The 13939-nt window shown below is 47.0% G+C and overlaps 1 protein-coding gene across 4 annotated transcripts in view; it reads left to right on the plus strand.

Annotated features, from left to right (window-relative positions):
* POU2F3 (POU class 2 homeobox 3) overlaps window positions 1-10985 on the plus strand; it is a 41812-nt gene extending 30827 nt beyond the window's left edge. For 3 of the 4 annotated variants that reach the window (XM_083808195.1, XM_083808197.1, XM_083808198.1), the window contains 8 exons: window positions 2861-2943; window positions 3062-3244; window positions 3604-3745; window positions 4583-4719; window positions 5916-6077; window positions 7509-7575; window positions 8059-8191; window positions 9141-10985. In XM_083808195.1, the coding sequence (XP_083664321.1) occupies window positions 2861-2943; window positions 3062-3244; window positions 3604-3745; window positions 4583-4719; window positions 5916-6077; window positions 7509-7575; window positions 8059-8191; window positions 9141-9180 (947 nt within the window). In that variant the 3' untranslated portion in view covers window positions 9181-10985. The remainder of the gene's footprint in view (window positions 1-2860; window positions 2944-3061; window positions 3245-3603; window positions 3746-4582; window positions 4720-5915; window positions 6078-7508; window positions 7576-8058; window positions 8192-9140) is intronic. The other variant, XM_083808196.1, reaches the window with a different exon arrangement.
* The last annotated feature ends 2954 nt before the right edge of the window (window positions 10986-13939 follow it).

Consider the following 13939-nt stretch of genomic DNA (forward strand, 5'->3'; position numbering starts at 1 on the left):
TTTCCCCATCCTGATGGTGCCTGGCCCCTTCTGCTGCCAGCGGGGCAGGGGGCGGGCAGCAGGGGGGCTGCCAGCACCCACGGCTCCTGCATCCCACGAGTGCCCCCTTGCTCTGGTGGAAGGACGGTGCTGGCACCAGAGCAAAGAGGTCCAACCTAGCCAGGAGCATCGCGGGGCTGGGAGCGAGCTCCAAAGCGGGGCTGCCACTGCTTTTTCCCCAACCTCGCTCCAAGGCATGGGGCAGGAGAGGACAGGAGAGCTAGCTACTTCTGAAATAGAGTGTAATCAGCATCATGAAAGGACAGAGGACTTAACGCAGTGCTTCAGAAAGACCTCGTGTTTCTATTTTTATCACTGATATTTTCATGGCATTTCTCCAGCCTCTGGGACACAGACATGCCATTGACGAAGCTTCATGCTGCCTGTGGACAAACACAGACGTCGATCCATAACCTGACAGATGCAAAGGGACTTGGGTCCTTCACTCACATTCTCATTTATCCCAGCACAGAAGTCCCTCTATAGGAGCCAACATTCAGAATTAGAACCATAACATCTCTGCAGCTCGAATGCAACTGTACACATGCTCTGAAAGAAAAGTATCACACTGTAGGCAATTGGGAAACCTATTTCTCATTGACAGTACGTGCACTCTTCTCTCTGCCAAACGATGCTGAGCGATGCATCAAGAAACCACTTGATGTATATTTAACAGTAGTCTAGAATTTAGTTTGTTTGAGCTGTCAGGGTCGGGATAATCTATTGCTCGCTGCCTGATTTTATTCCTGTATAAGAAACGCGCTATGCTGGAAAATAGCATTTTGCTTCCTTTTATAGAACTACAATTTCTTCTGTTAAGTGACTTCCTTTGGCAGCTGCAGCCCTTCCAACAGATGGCCACTTGTTTGGCCATGACCCCTTTTTGGTTCCAGACTTGCTGCAGACTGGATATCCTGGCCAGTAGCCAGCTTTTTGTGCAAGGGCTCTTCCATTTGAATAGACGATTGTCAAGTCCTAATGATCCTCTGCTGTGTGCGTGCACAGCCACTGGGGACTGAAAGTGAAGGCACAGATGGGTTTTGTGGCACCAGTGGTTTGGTAGAGATGCAGGTGAAGCGCTCTTCGTGCCGATGAGGTGCGTGGAGTATTCCTGCAGTCATTCCTGGGGCCACCCCTCAGGAATAGAGGAACATCTTCAACCTTTCCTGAGCTCTGGCTGATGGATACATCAGTTCATGGATTTCACAGCCAAAGGGACTTGGTTGTAGGTTTAACCTTTCCAAGAGGCCACAAGTCTGGGTTTGATTTTAGTGTTTTAAAGTTCTTTTTAAGCCAGATAAGTTCCCAGGCCTGATTCATTATGCGCTGATCTGATTCACGGTGCAGCCCTTCAGACAGCTCATGCTGGCACGCTTGGATGAGAGGGTGAGAGCTCAGTGCTGCAAAGGTGGAAACAAGCAGCCAGGGAGATGCTGGGAATACTCTCAGCCAAAATATTGCTGCTGAAGACTTCATCTCACGAAAACACAGCCTCCATCTCATCAGCTGTCAAACCGGTGATTCCTGAATCCAGTCCATAATTTTCATTTGAGCTAGAGCTTAGCTTTTGCAAAGGTGTTCAATCATGTTTTTAAAGACTCCAAATGACAGAGCATCCGCCATGTCCCTAGGCAAGCCATTCCAGTGATTAATTACCTTCACTGTTAAAAATGTGCACCTCATTACCAGCCTGCATTTGAAATTCAAAGTTGTTCCAGCATTAGAGAAGGCTTATTGAAACACCAATCTAAATAAATAAAAATGGGATCCTGCACATTCAGATCTAAATTAAAAAAGAAAAGACAGAGAGGGAGAGAAAGACATTTCGGAGATGATCTTTCTTCCTTTTTCAGCAGAAGTCCATAAATGTCTATAGATTTCCCTATAATTGTCAGTTCCAATCAATTGAATATATTGCCTGTTTCGGGAAAGGTTATAAATCCTCTCTAAATTCTATAAGCTTCACCCACAACAGACTTGAAGAACCTAACTAAATTTATATGGAACTACACTGCTTCGGTCGCTATTAAATCCTTTAGGACATTCCCTGTAAGACATATGGGCTTGCGCTCAGCAGCTTGTCAAACGAACAATTACACAGTGTCCATAAATACTACTTTTTGTTGGGTTTATAGATTTCCCTTTTTTTTTTTCTTTCATCATTTTGTGTCAGTGTATAAATTCCAAAAGAAATTCAATTTGTTTGAAATACAGTAGGGTAGAAAAGAAAGGGTCAGATGGCTTTGAAATGACACTTCAAAATGAAATGCGTAGTAGAGAGCAGATTGGGTAGGCTCATGAGATTAACTGTAGGATCGGGATATTTTTAACATGATAAAGTGCCTGAAAGTTGGAGTCAGCAAAGCTTATATTGGAAATAAGATGCACATTTTCAATAGTTACAGTGATTAAGTACTGGGAGAAATCACCGCTAAGGATGTGATAAATTCTCAGCTACTTGACATCTGAAATCAAAGTTAGATGTCTATATAAAATGTCTGTGTCCTAGTTCAACCTCACGCAGGGATCAATGGCTGAAATATTTTACCTCCATCATCACTCTAGAACTCCCTTTCAGGCTGAAAGGCCTTGGAAAGAAAGAAAGAAAGAAAGACAAAGACAGAAAGAAAGAAAAATAAACCCTTCCCATTCTCATAACCCAACTCAGAACCGTCCACACTTGCAATGGCCAAAATTCTCATATTTTGAACATGAGCGAGCTGACAGTTTCCATTCAGAGCTTCTCGAGCCTGTGCAGAGCGATGCTCAGCAGCCTAGGTGCTGATGAAGGAGCTGATTTGATCTCTCTCTCTCTCCCCAGCTTTGCAGCCAAACCTCCTCTCCTTCCCTCAGCAGCAGGGCAGCCTTCTCCTCTCCCAGCCAGGACCCAGCCTGGCATCACAGGTAACTCACCCACCCGGAGAAACTTAAATCACTGCTTCACCGAGGGTGAATGGCAGTGAAAACCACGTGCTTTTTTCTGTCGTTGTGACTCCCTGCATTTGTTGCTGATATTTAACAGGCTGTGGGCCGTTCTGGGCTCCCTGGCTCATCAGTTGAACCTCACCTGGATGTACCCCAGCATTTGCAAGTGGCGAAGCACCTAACTCCGTCGGGAGCATCTGAGGAGCCCAGTGACCTGGAGGAGCTGGAGAAGTTTGCCAAGACTTTCAAACAGAGGCGAATCAAGTTAGGGTTCACGCAGGTGAGCGGCCTCGTCCACAGGAACGTCGGTGTCACACGTGGTGGGATGGGGGATTCTGCGGCAGAGGAGTGGATGGAGGGTGGGCTGGATTAGAATATAGATCTCCCCTTCCAAACACACGGAGAGACAAACCCTTCCTAGTGTTTCATTACCACGACCTCATCCCACACCTTCTTCGATATATAAAGGCTCAGGGGCATGGGGAAGACTTGGGTGGGAGGAGAGGTCCTTCTCTCTGGAGGGTGGGCATGGGCACTCGGCGACATCTGTTCTGGAAGTAGCACAAGAGGTGGTGACAGCAAGGAGCTGTGAGGTCTTTTTTTTTGACTTCATGTTGTGATTTGGGTCTTCTCTGGCAGGGAGACGTTGGACTTGCCATGGGGAAGCTCTATGGCAATGATTTCAGCCAGACCACCATTTCCCGCTTCGAGGCTCTCAACCTAAGCTTTAAGAATATGTGCAAGCTCAAACCCCTGCTGGAGAAGTGGCTGAGTGACGCAGGTGGGTGACGTCAGATGCAGAAACACCACTGATTTTGACCAGCACAGGAGAGGATCCACCCAGGAGCCTCCCATAAAAGCCAGAAAAATCATAGCCAGAGCTAAGACCTCTGACAACAGACTTCTTGCTTGTGTTGATTGCAGCCTAGACAGCAAAGCACATCTGCTTTTTTGCTTTAGCAGTGTAGGCTTCCCGTTGCCACTTGGTGTATGGGACAATCCGCTCCTGCAGCCTCTGTTGCGTGGCCTGGGGGGAAATCTCTGGGCTAGTCCACCCTGTCCCTCCCCGCGCAAACTGGCAAGAGTAGGCAGGGAGTGCTGTGCAAGAGATCAGCCCGTGAGCAGTGCCTAGAAAAGCAGGATATCACTGCAAGGGGAATCCCCGGCAGCAGCAGTATGGGGCTGGTGTCCTCTGCTGGCTGCAGACCAGCGCAGGAGTGGCACTGGCCTCGTGTGCCCGTCAGGAGCTGCGTGTTTGACCAATTTACCACGTCAGGAGGTGTCTCAGCTACACGAGGCCTGACCCTGGTGAGGTAAATCGACATCCTTAACTGTGTGAAATTAAAATGTCAGAAAATCTGTGGTCCCCATCAGAGCATGCTGGAAATTAAGATGAAAGAAGAAAAAACAGTGTTTTGATTAAAATTTGTATCACTTATATTTCTTGATTCCATCATTAATGGATCTGGAAGTGCTGAAGCAATTTTAAGAGGAATTATGCATAATGTAGGAGCACTTCACTTATTCTGGGAGGTGCTGTAGTTCCCAGAAAGGATCTGGGAATGCAAATAACCCATGATCTTCTTCAGTATCTCTTTTCCCTTTTCTCTTTCCCCAGAATCTGCTCCTTTGGATTCTTCCATGAGCACTCCCAATTCCTACCCCTCAGTGAACGAGATGTTTGGACGGAAAAGGAAGAAGCGGACCAGCATTGAGACCAACATTCGCTCCACGCTGGAGAAAAGATTTCAAGATGTGAGGGGAAAATGTTCCAACGTGTTGTGAACTGTCTCTGAGTTCGCCATTTGCTAGGTCATAGTAGTAGCACTGAATAGTCAAAAAAAAAAAAAACACACATTTGTTTTGACAGCAGGTTAGAAAATGCTTGAAGGAGTTCAAGGGAAAAGTCAAAGCAAAGAAACTAGGCCCAATTATTTCCTTGGTGGATGTCTTAACGCAATTATGATTTCATCACCCGTTCTCTTGCACTACTCAGTGCCCCAGCCAAAGCTGACCTCCTGCACCCACCTCTTCCCTCTGTGAACAGGGGCAGCTGCTGGCCCAGCACAGCAGGGAGGTGGGGGCCTGGCTAAGCAGCTCCTGTGAGCGCAGGAAGGCGCAGGGCATCGCTCCCGAGGGTGCTCCTGGATCCTTTCACAAGCGGAGCCTATCAGCAGGACCGCACCATCCATCGAGAATATTTCATCAGAACCGTTTTCGACCAGTCCTCGTTTATTCTTGTTTTCTCCCTCATAGCTGATCATATCAAATTTTCCTCCTAAGACTGTTGATAAGAACAAAAGACAGTCGTTTTCAGATTGTTATGGGCAGCTCATTTTTTAGCTAGTACGAGGCGCTCTTTGTAATGGGAAAACTGTCTTGGCGTCTCCGTGCTAGGTATTATTTTTCCCTTGAAGTCTCCAAATCAGATCAAAAACCACAGAGCTAAATGCTGTCAAATGCACCAGAAAATAAGTGAGTCAGAAAAAGAGGATGGGTACTATTATTTCCGCTTATAAATGAGGGATGGAGAAAGACAGAGATGAAATGGTTGTGAGGTGGTGCAGGTAGGTGTACAACCAGCACTCGGAGCTCGTGTGTCCTGTGCGGTGATAAGAAGACCACCAGTCATTAGCTTCCCCTCAAGCAATGATTTAGGGTGCTGTTAAGATCAAAGAGCTCGGTGCTTTATGCAATAGCAGGGCCAGGTACTGACTCATCCCCGCTGATTCCATGAGACTTGATGTTGAATCAGAGGCCCTTTCTGGTTCACGGAACATAATCTCTCACCCAAATGTTTACCCTTTGCCTTAGAAGCAAATATTCTCCCCTCTCCAGTTTACTTCCAACCCCACCCTCGTCCTCTGCTTTTCCAGCAGCAGAAGCAGGCGCCGATGCTGTGAGTTACAGACTTCCGAGGCTTTCTTTAACCTCCTGCCCTTTCTTAGCAGAACCCCAAGCCCAGTTCAGAGGAGATCTCCTTAATAGCAGAGCAGCTCTCCATGGAAAAGGAGGTGGTTCGGGTCTGGTTCTGCAACCGGCGCCAGAAGGAAAAACGGATCAGCTGCCCGATGCCGTCCCCCATCAAATCACCCATCTACAACTCCAGACTGGTGAGAGACTTTGGATTAAGGAGCTGTATGTGCTGCTCATGGAAGGGAAAAGGGGGGGGGGGGGGGGGGATACAGAACAGCGTTTGCCCTCATTTATAGAACAACATTTTGTATTCTTTTAATGAAAACACTGGTAAGAAATCACAAGAAAAAATGCACTTTTCCCAGAAAGTGTAAGTTAGTCTAACTGCAGGATGATTTATCCAAATAGGGGTGCTATCCCCGAAACTCTCACTGTAAGACTGGCAAATAAAACCTTTCCAAAGTTAATGGAGGAGGAATTCAGCATTCCACGGAAAGAGAATTACATCCAGTCGTGTCGAATTTGGTTGAGTCTGAAACCTGATAGTAACCACTTACTTAACAGTGTGGTGTTTTCCGTCTGTTTAGAAATGCAGAAAGCACTTCAGCAGCGCTATTTGTCCTTCTCACTTATTGCACATTCACATTTTGACAAGTGTATTTTCATTGCCAGGAAGGATGAGAGAAAGAAGCTGCTGTGAGAGTTAGCGAAAGCATGTCCCTGTAATCAGAGTGGCTGTTCTGGATAACAAGCTGCTGTTGCATTTCTGCTACTTAATAGTTGTTTAGTTGCTTCCATGTATAAAAGTGGCAGGAACCTCCCTACGGTGTTGTTGGTACTGCAGCACATGTGAGTGGGAGGAAGAGTACGTATGCACAAGCAACATTTTATCTCAAAATCTTCTGGGTTTTAGAATTATCCATTAGAAGGCAGAAAAACATCACAAGAAGTTTGGTCACTTGTTGCACAACACGTTTGGGCTGCCGTCGCGAACACAGAGCGCTGCTTGCAAGCCGTGAATTTTTAAAGCAGCAGCTTTGGTGACTGGCTTTCCCGTGAGCGCGTCGCACAAAGTATGCCTTTGCTCATCAGGCATTCTGAATAGCGCGTTGCCTGTAGTTAAAGTATCACGGCTGAACACCAGATGCCCCAGGCTCGCTTTGATTACAGCCACCAAATTAGTAATTGTCACATGAGGATTCTCACCCATCAAGAACTCCTCAAAGGAAAAGGGATGATTTGTGCCCGAGACCAGAACGAGCCGGGAGGTTTCTGCATGAGAACATCCAGTCTGAAACATCCAAAGGGCAGGGGCTCCTCCTGGCTGGAGCTCAGCACTTGCAGAAAGCGTAGTAATTTCAAGCTTTTCCGTAGCTGATCCTTAAATGTAGACCTGTGTGGGGAGTATCAGGCATACATAATACTCATTCTGGTTTCTTTGCCCAACCCTAGGTATGGGAATTGTGCTGGTGTAGTAGAGCATGGATAGAAGCATTGGTGGGAGGCTCAGATGTAGATAAGTCTCCCTGGGAGCCAGCACACTCCAAAGGGAACACGAAGGAGTGGCATGTTGTGGTCTGCACCCTCGGAGTGCCAGCTGCTGACTGTCTGCTTCTGTTCCTCCTCAGGTCTCTACCTCAGGGTCCTTGGGGCCCCTCTCTGTCAACCCGGTGCACAGCACCATGCCTGGGACAGGTAAGCCATGCCAAACTGTCTCACCCTCGTTCTTTCTTACCTCTTCCTCTTGCTCTCCGGCTGCTTGGCTTCCAGGCCACCTCCACAGGCCCCTCTTGAACAGACCTTTGGTTTGGGGCAGGGAAATTAGCCCTACATAATGGGTGGACAGGGGATAAGAAGAGCTGAGTCTTTCTCTTGGCTGGAACAAAGATAAGGAAAGCGTCCTGGGCATGGTAACACTCCCAGGATAATCCTAGCTAAATGTGACTGGGGTGTTGAGGTTTGGGAGCCAGGCACACACCCAGAAGCCAACCAAGAGGGTGCTCGGGGGGCAGGTAACTGCATTTCTTCGGAGGAGCAGTGGCAGAGATGTGGTTTGCTCCGACAGAAACCAGACAGAGCAGGGTGCAGGATGAACAGGACAGTGGAAGGGTTTGGGCTTGGGCTTTCCTTGGCAGGAGAAGGGGATCCCAGCCTCACTCTGCTCTCTCTGCCGTGCAGTAACATCATCGTGTTCCCCAGGGAACTCCAGCCGGCCCTCGTCCCCTGGCAGTGCACTCCATGCCAGCAGCCCCAGCACAGCCCAGAGCAACTCCAAAGCTGCAATGAACTCATCCGGTTTCAACTCTTCAGGGTAAGGAGGGGGGGCACGGCTCGCTCCTTGGGTGTTGGGGGGCTTGGGAGAAAAGCTGGGGGGCTTGGGAGAAAAGCAGGGTGGCTTTAGAGAAGAGCGTGCAGCCCTTTAGAGGACCCAGCAATGCAGAGCTATGTGGTGGCAGGTGATTACATGAAGCTTAACGCCTTACCTGAAGCTTCTTGGGACTTGGCTAGGTTTGGGTGAAAAATAAACAGTAAATCCGGTTTATCTGTAATACTATGCTGATTAAAAAAGAAAAAAAATCTGGATGGAAGCACTGTCCATAAGGACTGTCTTGAATTAATTCTGTGTGTGGAGGAAGCAGAGGAAGGCTTATTTTGCTGCTTCTGCTTTGACAAACCTCCCCATAGCCAGGTTTCTCGCCTGTAGTGCCAGCCAGAGAGCTCTGCTGCAGCGTAATGATTCCACGCTGGCAGATAAAACAAGAACAGCAATTTTCCTCTGCCCTGCCTTTAGATGCTACAAAAGGATTAAGCGGCACACAAGGGCTCAGAGCCCTTCTAGTTATTTCACTGACTGTTCCCCTGCTGCAGCCTGTGCTGCTGAGGCCTCTCCGCGCTTGTAGTTTCTGCGGCTCGTTGCACGTGGCATCAAGGATGCTACGTTAGCAGGAAGGCAACCGAGAGCAGAGGGCATTACGTGTAGCTTCTGGGCTTTCTGAGTCACGGAGCATCCCGTGCCATGAATCAGACCTGCTCTCACCCAGAGGAAGTCCAGCAGCCAGGTCGTGTGAGAAATCCCGAGCTCAGTGGAAGCTGCTGCTTAGAAAGACAGGGGTTTGCTCTGAGCTTCCTGCAGGAAAAAGGATCGCTTGCTGGCTGCCAAGTCTAAGAAGGGTTACAAACGGAATGGGAATGATTGATATTTCAAGGGAAAAAGTTAACAACGTGGCAATTGTAGCTCTTATTCCCTGTGTTGCAAACAGATCTTGGTACCGATGGAATCAACCTACCTACCTCCACTGAGCTGACTCCTCCATCGTGTGTAACAGGAGCTCCGACTTCTAGCTATGGACCAACTTCTCTAGGAACAATGCTTGGGGCAACATCTGGCGTTCCAGTGCCTTCAAACTGCTGCCAAATGAAGGTCTTGTTTAGGGGAGCCCAGAGCAGCAGAACTCTCCAGGGACTCAAACTGCAGCTGACCTTCCCCAAGGATTCTCACCACCACCAGTGACATTTTAGTACTCTTCCATGCATTCACTTCAAGAACGAGCCCTTGCTTAGCACTATTATTAGCATGAAACACTGCCCTCTGCTTGCAAATCTCTGCATTCACACCGGATTGCCTGGCAATCCCTGATCTGGAAGGATTTCTGTGTCAGGACCCTCTTTTCCCCTCACTCATTTCAGAGCTCCCCACAAGAAGGGTCTGTCATGCTGTTACTATCACGCACACGTACCATAAACCCCAAACTGAGCCGAGGTTACCCAGTTCATTTCACCAGAGACCCGTGTCTAGACGTGAACCTTGGTTTTCAATAGACTTCCAAGGTCAATGGCACTGTGCTTTGTCCACCACCAAACCTGCTTTGCTTTGAGCCCTTCTGCCCTGTTTCTGAAGTTTGTTTCCTTTTCCTTTTTTTTCTTTTTTTTTTTAAAGTATTTTAGAGCCTTCTTATTTTTTTTTCCTTTAAAAAAAAAAAATTGCCTCCTTTTGCAAAATCTGTGTCCAGGTCTTGTTATTGCTCACAGCTGGCCTCGCTGGAGGATGTCACTGTAGTAAAACACTGCGTGCACTTCTGATTCGACTGAACACAAAAGCAGTTTGTGTTGGTTTGATGGGACGAGGATTAATCTTTACCTCCCCTTCTTCTTTCTTTGATTCATCCTTTGGGCTTTATCTGGTACCAAACGAAAGCAACCTCTCCGGAGCAGAGGGGTGCCTGTGTTGTGGTTTGTCCTGAATTGTAAGTGATGTAGCTGGCCTGATCCCTGCAGCGTGCCCTTCGCTCCTGGGGGACAGGTTGTACTGCTCAGGTGTGAATCTCGAGGATTTTGTGTGCAAGGTTCCTTAATATCATGAGACGCCAAAGCGTAGGAAGCTTCAGCTGTCACAGCATATTGCCAGGGAAATCGTGGTTACTTGCAACTCTCCTCTTAAAAAGAGGCAGATATTTAATTTTGTAAAAGTAGACTTCAGTAATACAAATTCCTGGTCAGGTTGTCAATGGGTACAGGTAATTAATTCAGTGAAACTAGAGTAAATGAGCATTTGGTTCACAGGTTGTAAATAGACATTTTTGAGTAGTAGTCTTTTTTTTTTTAGGCAAATGTGAGCTTTTTTTTTTTTTTTTTAAGTAAAATTTATCCTTTGTCACTTCTTTTGGGGAAAAATGTATTTGATTCAGTTGTTTCTTACCCTGTTCCTTCAGTGCTGTGTGATGACACTATTGCAGTAATGGGTCTGTGGACCTTAAGAGTTTTTCAGTTACCTTTACACAAAGTGTTGAGCCCTACAAGCACATTGTACGTGGAACTGCGTTTGTCGCTTCAAGTGTGGTATGGTATAGAAGCAGACACTGATAATAATGAGAAAGGATTGAAACAGATTAAGGTAACGTTTCTTGAAAAACAGAATTTGAGAAATATTTCCTTTTTAAATATTAAATCACTTTTAAACAATGTTCTGACATCATCAAAAGCAACAAAGAACGGAGAAACTGTATTTCTGTTTCCTGGATCCCCACATCACCCATTTACCTCTAACTAAAACATTTTCGTCATAGCATTTTTTTTCAGTGGAAACATTAAAATTAAATGAAACTTTCTATTTTTTGCAACAAAATCTGTTGTGGTTTAAAAAGCATTTTCTGTTGGGAAAGCAAGGAATGTAGGTGGGAAGTACTCATCTAACTAATTGCTACGGCCCTTCTCTCTGCCATTAATTAAATACTCTTACATGCTTGGAGGGTTGATTTCAAGCCTTGTTCTCTATTGCTTTCCAACTGTATTTAGAGATGTGAAACAAATTATTTGGGTATAATTATTCTAAAGGATTTGACAGGTTTGGTACAGCCGCGAGGGTGGGTTTTTGTGGCACGTTGCTTAAGGTTCCCATTGCCCCCTATAGCAGGGACTCCCTTACCAGACCAGTACTGTGCAACTGGAGTAGGAATTATTCTTGGTAGGAACTAAAAACGACAGCTTTTTGTACCGTGTGCCTTAACCACGGGATTTTTGGTTGAGAGTTAAGGAGAGAATTCTCCTCCAGCAGTATCTCCACGTGGCTGGGGGGCTTGGAGGAGCAATGCTGCACATCCCGAGCACAAGGTGTGGGTGGTAAGTGGGAAACTGGTGATCCCCCTGGAGGAGCTGCCTCTCCTCTGAGGCCTTCCATAGAAACACCTCCCTCTGCGCTGAGGATCCTGCACAGGAGGGTGAAACAGCCGGGCTGGGGGTTTCATGCCAGCCTGAAAAGTGATTTGCGCGTGGCTGCACCGAGCATGCCACAAGGCTATGAATAAAGTCAGTAGGGGTTGGATTCTGAGCAGGGCTGAAAAAGAGCTGCGGCTGTCACCTGCTGTGGCACTAAAAAGACCCCCTAAGAATGCTAGGAAGACCCCTAATCAGATCCTGGAGTCAGCAATAATTTTCCGATCCTTGTTCAAAGCCAGCTCCATACAACAAAGGTGCTCAGGTAGCACGAAGGGACCTTGCTGTGGCCTCTCCCTGCTAAGATGCAGAATTCTTGAAGCTAAAGCTCTGCTGCGTACTGGAAACGTGCATCACGCTGCTAAGACAATGACTAAGAAATTCTTAAAAATTCTGGCTATTACAAATATGTAAAGGCTCGTGTAAGCGAAGAATGAATTTAAACCTGAATCTGTACTTTCATGACACCTTTAGCTTGCAGCCTATTCACTCACTTCCTGCATGACCTTGGACAAACCACTTAATCCCCATTAGGCGATGACAATCCTCTCCTCCTCCCAGTCCTCAATTTGCGCAGAACTGCATAGGTCACAACTGACGAACATCACAGCGGATTCTGCTGCCGTCAGAGAAGACATTTATTATACTAATGCTAGGAGAAACTCAGGTTTCAAGCTCATATTTGCATTGTGAAAAATCTCCAGTTATTTTGTAGATTATAAAGCAATTAATTAGAAGCTCAGAAGTGACCGTTTTTATTGCCTTCATAACCCTAGCCTGCAAATTTTAAACAGTGTAGCTGGTAGCTCAGCTACTGATTTTAGAGGCAGCTGATAGTCTGCTTAAACCCTTGGTGAAGGGTCTCAGAGGTTTGTGAGCCTCTTTGCCAAAAACAAACAAGCAAAAAAAACCACAGAGAAGTAAAAGGCAATTTACTATGTGCAATCGTATATTTATAAGTTACTGTACATGTATATATTTTTATAATATACAGAAGATGCATCAAGATCAAAACCCAGCTGTTAACTAACATTTCATTTTCAGAAATTCCTCTATTTAATTTGCTCCCACAAAAGCAGCATTAAGTAAATTTTTGAATACAAATTCTGGAAGCTGGGGAGAGAAATTACAAAGTTCTTCGATGCTGGGTAGCGGCACCTGCACATCGATATTGCAGCTGAGATCAAAGCCGTGCTGTGCCAGGTGTTGTGCAAACACAACAGGAGAGCTGATATCCACTGGAAGGTTTGCCGACACAATAAAATGGCTCTCAGGTTTATTGATAAACTAGTCCCGAACAGGAAAACAAACCTAGCAGCTTATCTGTTTCAGAAAAAGCTACGGTTGGAAGGGAAAGGTTTTCATTCCCCTGTCTTCTAGGAATAGCTCCAGTCTCACAGGAGCAGCTAAGGGATTAAAAAATACACGGGGCAGGAAATTCCAGCTTTCCAAGACCTAGAGTCACCTCCCACAGCCATAAATAAACAACGCGGGGAACAATTGCTCGCAAGCAGAGGTGCCTCATGGTGGCTGTAAGAGCCGACACCATCTCCTGGACCTGACCTGCTGCCGAAGCAGCCCTGGTGCCTGACAGCAGCCTCTGCACCCCGTCCCTGCCCGTCTCTTTGAGGAGAGCTCCTCCACGGTAGGACTCAAGCTGACAGTCCTGACATTAGTGATGGGACCCCTGGAGTGAGTGAAGAGCCAGCTGTCAGCTGTCCCCCATCTAAAAACACCCCTGTGGGGCCCATCTCTATTGCTTCTGAGCATGAGGGGTGCAACCCCCTTCATCTTTTATTTTTATTCGTGGTCTGGTCACTCACAAGCTTGCTGGAGAAATGAGCCAGGCCCCCCTTCATACAAAAATCAGGGCAAGGACATGGCATGCTTTTGGAAGTTGGGCTCCTGCTCTTCTCAGCCAGAGACAGCTTAAACTGGCATCCTCAGAACACAACGTGAACAAATTCTCCCCATTTTCCTCTCTGCTGACAGATGTCAGGGTGCACGTAGGAGACGCTAAAGCCAGTACTAACGGCTGACATCGAGGGCAACTCTTCCATGCGACTGCTGCAGCGACCCCAGAGCTCCGAGAGAGCGTGCAAGGGGCAGGGGGTGGGATATCAGGAACCAGAGGTTGTGTCCTTCCTGGCACACCCATGTCGCTTAGCCGTGCCTGAGTTCAAGCAAGACTGGGAAGGGTTGGAAACGGAATAATTTGCTGTTGGTATTTCTGTTCATTCCTCTGCTTTTCCTCCTCTGCTTTCCGCCTGGGAGAAGAGTGAGAGCAAGCAGGGAGAGCAGGGCACAGTCCTTGCCCTTCCCAGTTTTCCCCGTGACCCGAAGGGTGTCT

The sequence above is a fragment of the Anser anser genome (assembly GCF_964211835.1).
Source record: "Anser anser genome assembly, chromosome: 22".
NCBI lineage: Eukaryota > Metazoa > Chordata > Aves > Anseriformes > Anatidae > Anser > Anser anser.